The sequence below is a fragment of the Colletotrichum phormii genome (genome assembly GCF_030913505.1).
Source record: "Colletotrichum phormii strain CBS 102054 chromosome Unknown BDP81scaffold_11, whole genome shotgun sequence".
Lineage (NCBI taxonomy): Eukaryota > Fungi > Ascomycota > Sordariomycetes > Glomerellales > Glomerellaceae > Colletotrichum > Colletotrichum phormii.
In genome coordinates, this window is record NW_026851453.1 from 335567 (window position 1) to 350114 (window position 14548).

The following is a 14548-nucleotide window of genomic DNA, read 5'->3' on the forward strand; positions in this document are numbered from 1 at the left end:
TGGACACCAAAAACGCGTGACATGGCGTTGGATCGCGTCGCCATGGGACGAGCTTCGTTGGTGTGCAGACCCTTGCTCGGACTTTAGCGCGATGGGACTTGCAGTGATGTAAACTTGAACGATCCAGGACTCTTTAAAGCTCTCGAAGCTGGGTGGCTGCTTATTAATGACGGGAATTCGACAGCCATTGGGGGAAATGCCAGACAAAGCGAGGGAGTCGAGTCTCAAAAGTTCTCAGCCATCAAGGCTTGTCAACGCCAATGTGATCTTTACCGCTGCAAAGGCTCCGCAGGAATTCTTGACTCATAGGCGTGATGCAGACTTGCAGCTGAAGTTCCTCAGGACTTTTGCTTCTCGCACAGCGAGCAGTTCCCTATGGGAAATGTACATAGCAGTACTTACGAAGTACTTAAGTCCGTCGGCGATTGCTCCTTCTGTTTCATGACTTTTGTGGGTACCCTCGACTTCGGGCACGCGTATCCAGCCTGAGGAAGGTAAAGGAGGATAATTGCCAAATCCGGCTAGCGTACTTCTGCCGGCAGCGCCAGCCGCCTGGAGGCAAGATTTGTTTCTGACCTCGCTCCTCATTCTCGCCTCCACGGTCTTCACTTCTACAACTCCGTCAATCCACGCATCGACAATCACCACGCGCGTCGGAAATCGCGCCCCTGGACCGCACGTTCATTTCCGACACGAACAACGACTCGATACGACCGCGATATTTTTCGATTCTTCGACGCACTTAAGGTGGCGGCGATTGGGAGGATCAGTGGAACCTTCTCCTGGGCCGCTGGCCGGGGACTGGCGTAGTCAAGAGCGCCATCGATAGACGACCTTGCCCGATTTTTTTCATCTCGAAAAGCGTTTCGCGCGATAGATTCTCGCTTTTCGACCTTTTTGCGCCCTGTTTGCGACTTTTCCAGGTCGCGTCACGACTATCGGCGACTCTTGCCTGTTTTCCGACTCTATACCTCGTGAATTCCCGTCGACTCATTCTTTCCGAACGACATTGAAAATACCGTCAATATGGCGAACCTTTACTTCACGCACTCGAGTGCGCCGATCAAGACGGTCGAGGAGATTCAGTTCGGCCTCATGGCTCCTGAGGAGATCAAGAACATGAGTGTCTGTCACTGTGTCTACCCCGAGACCATGGACGAGACGCGGACGAAGCCTCGCGACGGCGGTCTGAACGATCCTCTTCTCGGCTCTATCGACCGGCAATTCAAGTGCAAGACCTGTAACCAGGCGATGGGCGAATGTCCTGGACATTTTGGCCACATCGAGCTGGCGAAGCCCGTCTACCATCCTGGTTTTATCAAGAAAGTCAAGAAGGTTTTGGAGATTGTCTGCCATAATTGCAGCAAAGTCTTGGCCGACAGAGTTAGTTTACTCTACGATGTCTGACAGCCGCCTTGACTTGATTTTGCTAACCTGGCTTCTCAGAGCGACCCTGAATTTCTCCAAGCTGTGAACACGAGAGACCCCAAGGTTCGCTTCAACCGTATTTGGAACATTTGCAAGAAGAAGACTCGTTGCGAGAACGAGGTCAAGGAGCAGAAGCCCGACGATGGAGAGTACGGCCTGAACATGAAGCAGGCTCCCGTAAACCACGGCGGCTGTGGCAACATCCAGCCTAGGGTACGACACAAGGCTCTGCAGCTCATTGCAAAGTACGAGGCTCAAGGTGAAGATGGCGTCAAGAAGAAGGAGGAGCCGCCAATCACTCCAGAGATGGCTCACAACATCTTGCGTCGTATCAGTGATGAAGATCTGAGAGATATGGGTCTCAACCTCGAGTACGCTCGTCCAGAGTGGATGATCGTTACCGTTCTTCCCGTTCCGCCCCCGCCTGTCCGTCCCAGTATTTCCATGGACGGAACCGGTCAAGGACTCAGAAACGAAGACGATTTGACCTACAAACTCGGTGATATCATTCGCGCCAACAGCAACGTCAAGCAGGCCATTCGCGAGGGCTCGCCCGCTCATATTGCACAAGATTTCGAGCAGCTTTTGCAGTACCACGTCGCGACATACATGGACAACGATATCGCTGGTCAACCTCGTGCCCTGCAAAAGAGTGGTCGTCCCGTCAAGGCTATTCGTGCACGTCTCAAGGGCAAGGAAGGTCGTCTTCGTGGCAATTTGATGGGAAAGCGTGTCGACTTCTCGGCACGTACTGTCATTACCGGTGATGCCAACCTGTCTCTTGACGAGGTTGGTGTTCCTCGAAGTATCGCAAGAACTCTCACCTACCCTGAGACCGTCACTCCGTACAACATCGGCAGGCTCCACGAGCTTGTTCAAAACGGACCCAACGAGCACCCAGGAGCCAAGTACGTCATTCGGTCTGACGGCACGAGAATTGATTTGCGCCATCATCGCAGAGCTGGACAAATTTCTTTGGAATATGGCTGGAAGGTCGAGCGTCATTTGATCACGGGCGATTATATCATTTTCAACCGTCAACCATCTCTGCACAAGGAGTCTATGATGGGTCATAGAGTCCGCGTCATGCCCTACTCAACTTTCCGTCTGAACTTGTCCGTCACCTCTCCCTACAACGCCGATTTCGACGGTGACGAGATGAACCTTCACGTCCCCCAAAGTGAAGAGACGAGAGCTGAAGTCAAGGAGTTGTGCCTGGTCCCCATCAACATCGTTTCCCCGCAAAGAAACGGTCCTTTGATGGGTATCGTGCAGGATACTCTGGCCGGTGCTTACAAGCTGTGTCGTCGCGATGTGTTCCTCACCAAGGAGCAGGTCATGAACATCATGCTGTGGGTTCCCAACTGGGATGGTAACATTCCCCAGCCCGCCATCATTCGGCCCAGACCAAGGTGGACTGGTAAGCAGATCATGAGCATGGCAGTTCCCAGCATTGTCAGCTTGCACAGCGCTGCTGATTCGAAGGAGGAGAACCCCCTTAAGGACGAGGGTCTCCTGATTCAGTCAGGACAGATCATGTACGGTCTGCTCTCCAAGAAGAACATCGGTGCTGCCAGTGGCGGTATCGTCCACATCGTGTACAATGAGCATGGACCTGAGGCGGCCATGAAGTTCCTGGTCGGTGTTCAGCAAACAGTTAACTACTGGCTGCTGCACAACGGCTTCAGTATCGGTATCGGTGACACGATTCCCGATAAGATCACCATTGAAAAGGTTCAGATCCACATTGATGAGCACAAGGCCGAGGTCGAGGAGTTCACAAGACAAGCTACTGCTAACGAGCTGGAGCCTCTGCCCGGTATGAACATCCGTGAGACTTTCGAGAGCAAGGTTTCCAAGGCCCTCAACACCGCTCGTGATAAGGCCGGTACCACCACACAGAAGAGTTTGAAGGATTTGAACAACGCGGTCACCATGGCCTCGTCCGGTTCCAAGGGTTCATCCATCAACATTTCCCAGATGACTGCCCTGGTCGGACAGCAAATTGTCGAAGGAAAGCGCATTCCTTTCGGCTTCAAATACCGCACCCTCCCGCACTTCACAAAGGACGACTACTCACCCGAGGCTCGTGGTTTCGTTGAGAACTCGTATCTCCGTGGTCTTACGCCCAGCGAGTTCTTCTTCCACGCCATGGCTGGTAGAGAGGGTTTGATCGATACCGCTGTCAAGACCGCCGAGACAGGTTACATCCAGCGTCGTCTCGTCAAGGCGCTTGAGGACGTCAGCGCCAAGTACGACGGTACCGTCAGAAACTCTTTGGGTGATATCCTTCAGTTCCTGTACGGTGAAGATGGTCTGGACGCTATATACATCGAGAAGCAGCGTATGGACCACCTCAACATGTCGCACAAGAAGTTCGCCGACCGATTCCGACTGGATGTCATGGATGAGAACAGGCCGGAAGAGCTGGAGTGGCTTGAGTACGGCAACGAGATGGCAGGTGACCCCGCAGTTCAGCAGCTCCTGGACGAGGAGTTCGACGCTTTGATCTCTGATCGCAAGCAAGTCCGCGAGATCAACTTCAAGAGAAAGGATGATGAGTCGATGCAGCTGCCATTGAACCTCATTCGTCTGATGGAGACAGCCAAGAAGCTCTTTGCTGTTGAAGATTTCCAGCGAAGCGACCTCCGACCTCAAGACGTCATTCCTGTTGTACAGAAGATGCTCAACAGAATGACTATCGTCCGTGGCAAGGATGACATCTCCAAGGAGGCTGACTACAGCGCCACGATTCTCTTCAAGGCGCAGATCCGCTCTCGACTCGCGTTCAAGCGTATCGCTTGCCAGCAGCGCCTCAACAAGATGGCCTTCGAGCACATCTTGGGAGAGCTGGAGGCTCGTTGGGATCGAGCATTTGTTAGTCCTGGTGAGATGGTTGGTGTCATTGCGGCCCAGTCTATCGGTGAGCCTGCTACTCAGATGACGCTGAACACCTTCCATTTCGCTGGTGTTTCCTCCAAGAACGTTACTCTCGGTGTCCCGCGTCTCAAGGAAATTCTTAACTTGGCCCAGAACATCAAGACTCCTTCTATGGTTGTTTACCTGAGTGGTGAGGACAATGCCAGTCAAGAAGCTGCCAAGCAACTTCGAAGCACGGTTGAGCACACGACTTTGCGCTCCGTGACCGCAGTCACCGAGATCTACTATGACCCGGAGATCACTTCGACCAACATTCCCGATGATCTGGATATGGTTGAGTCTTACTACCTTATCCCCGACGAGTCGCACGACAAGACGGAAGACCAATCAAGATGGCTCCTTCGTCTCACTCTGGACCGCCAGAAGCTTCTTGACAAGGAGCTGACAGTCGAGGACGTTGCTAGGCGCATCAAGGAGGAGTACCCCAACGATCTTGCTGTCATTTTCAGTGATAACAACGCTGAAGAGCAGATTATTCGTGTTCGGCCTATGCATGCGGGCAATGACAAGGACGAAGATGGTGAGAAGAAGATCGAGGATGATGTCATGCTGAAGAGACTTGAGACTCACTTGCTCGACACTCTCTCCCTGCGTGGTGTCAAGGGTATCGAGAGAGCCTTCTTGAACAAGGAGACCAAGCTCATCGAGACCGAGGACGGAGCCCTGCTAGCTGCCAAGGCGGACGAGCGCTGCTCAGAATGGTACTTGGATACCTCCGGAACAGCTCTGCGCCAGGTCTTGGCAGTTGATGGCGTTGATTCCAACCGCACGTACACCAATCACTTGTGGCAGATTGTGGAAGTCTTCGGTATTGAGGGTGCCAGAGCGGCTCTCATTCGTGAGTTGACTCAGGTGCTTGCCTTCGACGGTTCCTACGTCAACCACAGACATCTTGCTCTTCTCTGTGACGTGATGACGTACCGAGGTACCATCTCTGCTGTCACTCGTCATGGTATCAACAGAGCCGACACTGGTGCCCTGATGCGTTGTTCTTTCGAGGAGACTGTGGAAATTCTTCTCGAGGCTGCAGCTGTTGGTGAGTTGGATGACTGCCGTGGAATCTCTGAGAACGTTATGCTCGGTCAGATGGCCCCCATGGGTACTGGTCACTTCGACGTTCTCCTCGACCCCAAGATGCTGGAGACCGTCATTAGCGACAACTCGCGCATGGGTCTTATGCCTGGCATGCCGGTCAAGGGCGGCGAGGCTGGCGGTGCTGCCACCCCGTACGATTCTGGATCTCCCATGGCGGATTCGGGCTACATGTCTCTCAGCTCGCCCGCCGCCGGCAACTTCTCCCCCATTGTTGGCGCTGGCTCCGATTCACCCACTGGTTTCGGTACCGAGTACGGTGGTGGTGGATTTGGTAGCATTGGATCTGTCAACCCCTACTCGAGTGCCAGTCCTGGACGGCCGACGAGCCCATTCAGTACATCCCCGACGTCGCCTTTCAGCAGTGGTTATGGCGGATACTCGCCGTCGTCTCCCAACGCCGGCTACTCGCCCACATCACCGCTCATCGACGGTGCTGCCGGGCGTTACGGGGCTACCTCGCCGCAATTCAGCCCTTCGTCGCCCTCTTTCTCGCCAACATCGCCCATGCTCCGGCCTACCAGCCCTGCAAGCCCCAATTACAGCCCGACGTCGCCAAGCTACTCACCGGCATCGCCCTCTTCGCCCAGGCACTACTCCCCGACATCGCCAGCGCAGTATGCTTCTCCCACCTCTCCAAGCTACTCGCCAGCCAGTCCCAACTACAGCCCTGCATCCCCCAACCTCCACGGGGCTGGTCCCACGTCACCGTCGTACTCTCCTGCGTCGCCGACGTGGTCTCCTACTTCACCGGCTCAGTACTCGCCTACGAGCCCGAGTTTCCAACAGACTCCAGGAGCCCAGCAGTCTCCGACCAGCCCCAGCTATTCGCCGACTGTAAGCTATCCACTTCTTACTGATATTTCTGAGCAACTTCTAACATGGTCATAGTCTCCCTCTTGGTCTCCCCGGACACCTGGACCCGGCGGCTCCGGCAACTAATAGTGCGTCGCTTTACGAAGATGCATCCAATCGCGTCCTCCTTTCGCCACTATCCTTCACTTTCCTAATACGCCGACTAATGATTCTACGGCTTAACTGGTTCTGGTCGATTGGAATATCGCATCTCATTACAGACGCAGGCTGTCACTGAGACTTATCCTCTTTTTTTTCTTTCTCTTCTCGCGTGGAGGACAAGGAATATTGCATTTATAGAAGTGCTCTCAGAGACAAGCAACATCACACAAAGCAAGATTGCTACACGCAAAGACGATAGAGGGGCCAGACTTGGGGAGAAGCAAGGACAGCAACATACCCTCATACACAAAAACAGCGTCCACCAAAAAAACCATCACTCAAAAGAAGCAAAAAGGGCTTGCGGTGAATTATGTAAAAAGCTGATTTTTGTACAATACGGCGATTGGGGGGTTGTAAGAGCAAGGGGGCCGGTTGGGGACTTGACAGGATGAGAAGCCAAGGAAGGGGCCCGACTGACTCCTGGGTGGCTTGATGTGTGGAAGAGGGAGGGGGGACGAGAGCGAAGAAGCAATGCAATACCTAGGAACCCCCTTTTTCCTTGAGAGGATGAGGAACACACACAAAAACCACAGATTGGAATTATCTCGCGCGATGAGAGGGAGATGAATAGTCCCTGTTTCCTTTTCTATCTTCCCGCAGATTGAACCGCCTCATGAAAAAATTGGACCAGACTGATATTCCCAAGAGGATGTCCCACCCACCCTGGCTGATTCGTGACTTGTTAGTGCACAATGTGCATTGCCGTCATGAGATTGTGAGACAAGTTTGTCATCACCTCGATGCTTGTGATCGTGATGATGTCTGTTGTTTGCCCGTTTCGACTTGTTCATGTCCATGAAGTCGCTGCTGTTGCCTGTGCCTGCCTGCCTAGTTCTGCCTGCTTTCCGACCCCGCTGGCTGGCTGGCCCCACCTGCTCTTCCCACTTACGGATGCCCCAAGTTCCGACCGGAACCCCCCCCCCCATCTCACGAACCCATGACCCGGAGATGCTGCGTGCGCACTTATCACAGAGTTGTAATAGCTGAGTAAACACAGGTGTGGGTTCCCCGAAAGAGCACGGATGGGGAAGATTGGCATTCCCAGGGCAAGAGAGGCAGCAAAAAAAAAAACCCAAAAAGAAAGAAAAAAGGGAGTGACGCTAAGAGGAGCCCCAACCCGGGTCTGGACCTGCACCTTGTCATCATTTTCACTATACCTAATTGTTCCCTTTGGGCCTTTGGAGGGAACCGGGATTCCTTCATGTAGGATGTTGGTCGGTCGGTTCGCCCTGTACTCTCTCCTTTTTTTTTTTAATCTAAACCTCTTGATATGTTTCTGGGCACAGGCACGGGGCAGAAAAGAAGGGGTTGCAACAAAAGTTACACGTCACATAACGAGACACTGACACCAAGACGCAATGGGAAAAGCTCGCTCGACAAGGAAAACCTTGTAGCCCGGCGGGCAGCGCGGGCGACAGCGGCGCGACCCGCACCCAAGGCGTTCATCCAAACATTCACACTACTTCCTTGTTCCTTAATTCTTGTTGTTCCTTCCCTCGTGATGCGGATAGGCAAGGCAGGATAAGTGGATGACGGGGTCCAGTATGTAAGAGGAGCAATGATGCAAAGAACGGAGACGGACTTTGCCTCTTCCTCTAAAGAACTGGGAAGGGTGGGAGAATCTCCAGGATGGATCATTGCCCATGATGCTCATGGGTACGCCCGAGACGCGTCTTCTTCGAGTCCTCTTCCGGACGGGGCCCCTTCCTCTTCTCCATCTGGCCTCTCGAATCCCGGTCTCGTCACATCTACCGATACAACGACTCAGACCCCACGAGTCATTACCCATACTCTGTAGGAATTCTACGAATCACTTCCGGGTCTTCGTATTGTACTCGCATCAACAAAGCGCAAAACGGCGAACCTGGTGGGCAGATGGGGTGAAAGGAGCTCTCATGGCTAGCGATGACGGCGATGGTGACGGCGGCGCTTGGATGGGTGTGTGGACGTTCGTTTACATGGCCACACCAACAAGCGGTCGACAAACTCGGTCCTGATTCGCGGGTTTGCTCACGCTCTGCGCGTGAAGACGCCAAGCCGCGTCTCTTTGGCTTGTCTGGATCCAACATGCGCACACGCATAACGTGTGGCACACCCAGTCACGAATTTCTCTACTGCAGAGACAAACGAAATGAAGGAAAAGTGCCTTACGGGTCGCAGGTTACGAAGGGGGAAAGAAAAAGAAAAGTCCCGCCGAACAGGCCGCTTGGACCGGCCGGCTCGAGGTGTCCAACCATGGCCGTGTTCAACGTCGACCGACGAGCACAGCCAGTTCTGCGCCTTTTCCTTCATATGAGTCTGTTGCTGGTGAAGGATGGTTTCCCAACAGGCGCCATTGCCGAGCACCGTGAAGTGCATCAGCGTAAAATCCCAATTTTCTAGTACGGATAGAGAAAAATATGAAGAAAAAGGGGGGGGGGGAGGGTCCGATGGATTTCTCATCGTGCTTGTTGGTCTCGGGTCGTACACAAACCCGGTCAACGGGCCAAGGGAGCCGGAGCCGGTGAACAAGGGCCCTAACAAGAGCCTTGAGCCGGGAATGCGGAAAGGGAAGGATCGTAGGTCGTGAAATTAGTAACAATAGCTCAAAGCAAAAAGATTGAACAGATGGAAATCGGAGCAATAGACTTGAGTTTCCACGATGAGGCGGTTCTTGCGCGTTGTCGAACCAACATTGTCCCTGGGCTCCTCGTCATCCGTTCTTGATTAAAGCCCAAGGGCAGCATCAATCGGCCAGTCGCAAGGGATGGAACCTCAAGCTGATGCGGGACACGGACACAGCGCTAAAACTTCGAACCGTGGGCCCCAAAGATCGATCATGACAAGGGGCTACCCTGCTCCTAGCTTGGTATGGAGGCATTGGGCAGAGACTTGAGGTTTGGAGATGGGGGCGAAGGAGTGCCGCGAGCTGGGTTGCTGCTGAGAGCCTGAGCAGCTCTCCATTCATACTAGGTATTCCTCATCAACCGGCCATCTAGGCATGGGTGGGCCCATGCAGGGATGGAAGGAAACGGAAGGCGGGATTAAGCGGCCAACCGTGCCACCCTCGTTATTCGTTTAACCGCTAGCGGCCGGCTTGCGGACTGGATTCCGCTTCCCGTCGCTGATTGTGGCTCGGCCTGGCGAGCGAATCCAGGTGCCGTTTGCTGGCTTCATCGATTCTTGAGAAGGGTGTGAATTCTGGTGAAGTGATAGGGAGACGGTAGTGTGGTAGCGTCACAGGTATACCTGCTGCAAGTGGACGGCGCGGTTGGTCTTGTTTAACGAGCGGAAGATGAAGTCCAAAGTGCAGCACTGCGGCACAATCAAAGAGGTTTGTGAACTTTTTGAACGTCCATGATTGGTGTTATGCAAGATTGAAGCGATGTGCATAGCCGCCGAAGACCAAGCGGGCGGGCGGGCGCGATGGGCCTGTCAGCAATGCTAGCCCGTTCTACGCCCCCAAGGCACATGGGGGAATTGGGGAGGGAGGGGTGCCCCAGTGCTGGCCGATGATCCGCAACAAGCGGAAAAGTGCTGGCTGGCCAAGTGAAGATGGGCAATGCCGGCCGATGATCCGCAACAAGCGGAATAATGCTGGCTGGCCAAGTGAAGATGGGCAATGCCCCCTGGTCACCTCGTCTGTACGTAGCCGTGGTGGTGTCACTGCTTAACCTTGACATGAAGGAAACGGCATGGGAGTCTATGTTTGTGTTATGCTTCTTGCGCACAGTGACTTGCGCTTGCGGGCCGAAGGCATGGGCGAGGACATCGGAAAGGCGAAAAGAGAGAAAGAGGGAAAACAGACGTAGCAAACTTGTCGGCTACTGTTCTCGTGGTGGACTACCTCGATGTGGTTGGACAAACTGTTTCTTTGCTATTGTCTTAACCGTCTGCCAAACATCAGCTTTGATATATCAGGGTTGTTGTTTAAAACAGAAACAGACCGTCTTCTTTGCCTTATGCCTCGACCGCGAGCTGGACAGTGCGAAAGGGATGGGCTTCCGTCACGCGTACTACGGTACAAGTGTCCCCGTCGAAAAGCAGGGACAACTCTATGTATGGTGGTTCGCAGTCTTGTGCCAACTCCACTTTCCGGTGCAAACTTCTGTCGATTTGACGAAAGGAGGCAGATCGGGAAACCCATTCACATCGCCGGTCAGCCATGTTGCCTTGCTAACCTGGACCCCCTTGGAAGCTCAGCTTACCGAGCTGGCGTGGGGTCCCTGGCTAGAGTCGAAATGTCAGTAAAGGACGACGGTAGACGTGCGAGGGGAAGTCGCTGCTTGGCAAGAACTAGGGACCAACGTCGTCTGCGTCGCGATGCTGCGTTGCTATGACGCGGGAATGAGACCACATCAAGCCCCTTCTTTAGGGGGTGTCCACGGTTGTACAAGGTTGCGTACAGTAACAATACGAACTTTCACTGCCATGCCGCGTGTCAAGGCCAGGTACTGCAGCAGGTTGAGGTTGAGGGGGTTGTGAGAGGCCGAAAACGTGTCCATGGAAGAGAGAGGGCGTGCCTGTGTCCGTCCGATGTCGTACGGCGCATGTCAGGCAAGGGATGCGGTGCGGTACGATGAAGTAGGTCGCGTTTGTGATGCCGGCAGAACACAAGCATAAAGTAGAGTTCGTGCATGCGTGACCTTCTATACTTGACATATTTGCCCTCGCTCCGGGTCTCAGTCTGTCTGCCAACTGCTTCACACCAAGTCGTGCCTGTCGAGTTCAGAGCAAGGTACGTAGCCGTACTAAGGTACGGGAGCAAGGTATTCATTCATAGCTGCTGTTCCACAATGTCAGCTCCTCGAAAGTGTAGCGGGAGCAGTAGAAGTAGCGTCAGTGTCTACCCTACATTGGGCCTGCTAGTTCTGGCTCTCGTTCAAGTCTCCGAGAAACGACATGTTGGGTCGGATACGAGGGCGAGGGTTTCGAGGTGGAAACTACGAAAGGATGTCTGGCAAACTAGTTACAATTGTCCTCCCAAAGACCTGTTCTCTGGACCCTCGACGCCAGGTAGCTGGAGCGAAGTTGGCAGGGGCGAGAGGAAGAAGGGGGCATTCAATGAGACGTGATGCTTTCCTGTCCCCGGTCGTTATATTATTATAGAAACTCCTAAGTTTGTTATAGAAATTTATAATGCTAAGGCATATAGTTACTAAGTCGTTATAAAGATATAGAAACAGATTTAATAATATTATAATAAATCCGCCATACAAGTAGAAGTTACTAAGGCAATTAAAAATTATAATCTTTATAAAAAAAGTAAAAATAGTCGCCATAGATCTTATAGAGAACTGTAACCGCTACTAGTATTAAAAAATTAGTAATTAATCTTACTAGACTTTATTGTTAAATTACTAAAGTTTAAAGAACTATTTACAAACGTATAGTATAATAGTATCTTAGTTATTATCAATCGATATTTTAAGTTTACATATTTTATACCTTATAAGAAAGTAAGTACCGCCGAAGAGTTAATATAAATCTTTCTTAAAACTATATTTAGTAATTACGGCTTACCTAAAGAATTAGTAACTAATAAGGATAAGCTATTTACTTTTAAGTTTTAAAGATCCCTAATCTCGCAATTAGGTATAGACTATAAACTATTAACCGCCTTCTATCTATAAACCAATAGCTAGACGGAAAGAATTAACTAGATCCTCAAAATATACCTCCGTTACTATATAAACTACGATTAAAATAATTAAATATCGCTATTACTAATGGCCTAATTCGTATATAATAACGTAGTTAGTAAAAGTACTAAATAATCTCTATTCTTTTTAAATTACGGATTTAACCTAACCGTATATAAAGAACTAACGTGGTTTACCAGTCAGCCGCGCATTTCCTTATCGCATACTAAATTGCATATTTACCTAATTTCTTTGAATAATAACTAATTAGAAAGATTTCAGTTTCCTTATAATATATTTAAGATATAACTTAACTAGTTAGTTAAATTTAATAAAAAAAGACACTTTAATTTTTCTATTGAAATAAGTAGTGGAATAGAAAAATGGGTCTTTGATAAAAATATAATATATTTACTCTTTCTCTAAATAGAAATTAATTTTTAAAACTTTTTATTTAGTTTGGTGACTCTTATCAAAGACTAATGAAAAATTTGAACGTTATATAACCAACAATGAAAAAGATATTAATTATATAATGTAGGCGACTTAGTATACGATAAGGAAATGCGCGGCTGACTGATATGCGCAGCTGACTAGTAACCCACGTTAGTTAATTAAGGTCAATTTTTATATAATCAATTTTAAAATTATATAAATAGATTATAAGCTTAAAAAGATAAAATAGTTTTTAAAAAATCGAAAAAGCCTTATTATACTATACGGCTTTAAGCCTCTCTTTCTAATAAATTTTATAGTTAAGATTCCGTGCTCAGTACCAGCCGATCAGGCCCTAAGGTATGGTGGCCCTGTAATGGATTCGGATGAGGTGCAGTGCAGGCAGGAAGTAAGGTACCTTACGGAGCTCCTTCTGCTTGACCTGTAGCTAGGTACAAAGTACTTCGTACTGGGGTATGGAGGCAGGAGCTGGGAAGGTAAGACCTGAGCTAGGAAGACGGAAAGAGGTGTCAATCTCCCGACCCACTTCCGGACACGGATGACAGGGGAGGTACGCACGTACCTTAGCTTAGTACCTGGCAGGAGCGCCAGAGGCTCCTACCCTGGTCCTGTCCTCATGCAGCTCCTTCTCTCCTCGTCTCCATCCTCATCTCATCTTTTTGTCTCTGTGCCGCCGTCTCCTCAACTTTCTCTTCATCCATCATCTTCCTCCTATTCTCGCCTTGTCCTGCCGTTGCCCACCTCACCTCGCTTCTCCTCGTCTTGTCTCAAGACGCTCTCCATCTCGTCAATATACGACGCATTTGCCCGTCGTCCTTTGGGGCACGCCGCGCGCATTGAATGTGAGGAAGGGCGGGTTACATCCGGCGAGAGCGTCCTATCTCGTCCTATTCTGCGGTGCGTTGCCTTGGCCCGGCCCAGGATCACGAGGTGTGCGAAGTACTGTGTGCGAATACATCATACTCCTGGGCACAGGAGTAGGCAGGCAGAGGAGACCGCCGAAATACCTCGCCTTCGCTGAATTTCAGTTTCCCTATCGAGCTTTCGTCTCAGTCGTAGTCTCGGTTGCTCACAGCATCTTGGTACCCGGAACGCCTGACCGGGCCGGTGTGTGTTTCCGCTGGCTTCGTCACACAGATATCCTTACTGACATGCCAATGAACCAGGATTAGGTAGGAAGGAGGCACCTCATCTACCAAGTACTCCGTTTCTCTCTCTCTCTCTCTCTCTCTCTTTGCCCACATTCGCAATGGAAGGTTGACGTTAGTCTCCGCCGTTACGCTAACGTAGCGTGGCGTTGCATTGGCCCAAGCTTGATGGCAAGGTGTCTCGTTTTCTCCATGTCTGTCTGCCCTACCGCTAGCTTGCGCGTTGGCTTATATTGTCACTCATTCTTCTCGAGTGGCTCTCCGCTGTCAACCCAGCGCCACCGTTTTTCTCCCTCTTCGCATTTACGAGATTCTTGTTTAGGTCCTCTTTTTTCAATTCTTCTTCTCTTCCTTCTCTTGTCTCATGATGGCTATCGCTAATTTGCTATCTTTAGTTTCCACCCCCTGCACCCTTCCCCTCCTATTCCTTTTTTTTTTTTTTTTTTTTTTTTTTTTGACTCGCGATTTTTGTGCTCTCAACAAGCAGTATTCGCAGCTGCCTTGGATCACCTTTATTTTCTACGGAAAATGGTTTGGAAGGAAATGTGGTGTGTAGTCCTCGACTCTGTTCCGAGGCAACTAGACACTTTGTCGCTTGTCGCGCGTATGCTTCGCGTCAATAAATTCGCGTCCAAACTTGAACTACTCGCTTGCCATCACATGACGCAATGCTTATGCTGGGTCGTGGGAATCCTACCCGCCACGCGCCGTAACCACCGCCTTCTATTTCCAGCCTCATGCTGGTCTGGGGCGTCTTTTGTGGCTTTTCTGGGGGTTTCACCCTTCCTTGTCGAACAACCTTATGAATGCCGTTGGAGAACAATCAAATGCTTGCCAGGCGCAGTT

At 51.0% G+C, this 14548-nt stretch overlaps 2 protein-coding genes across 2 annotated transcripts; both read left to right on the top strand.

The window, feature by feature from the left end:
* Positions 1-1026: 1026 nt before the first annotated feature.
* On the top strand, positions 1027-6402 carry BDP81DRAFT_320349 (DNA-directed RNA polymerase II subunit RPB1; the record flags this gene model as incomplete). The annotated part of the gene is made up of 3 exons (XM_060584518.1): positions 1027-1383; positions 1447-6297; positions 6352-6402. The coding sequence occupies 3 exons, from the start codon at positions 1027-1029 to the stop codon at positions 6400-6402; spliced, it is 5259 nt and encodes a 1752-aa protein (XP_060444631.1).
* Positions 6403-8010: 1608 nt separating this feature from the next.
* BDP81DRAFT_428897 (uncharacterized protein) lies at positions 8011-8895 on the top strand. The gene has a single exon (XM_060590466.1). It carries the CDS (start codon positions 8383-8385, stop codon positions 8857-8859), a length of 477 nt encoding a protein of 158 aa, XP_060444632.1. The 5' UTR covers positions 8011-8382; the 3' UTR covers positions 8860-8895.
* The last annotated feature ends 5653 nt before the right edge of the window (positions 8896-14548 follow it).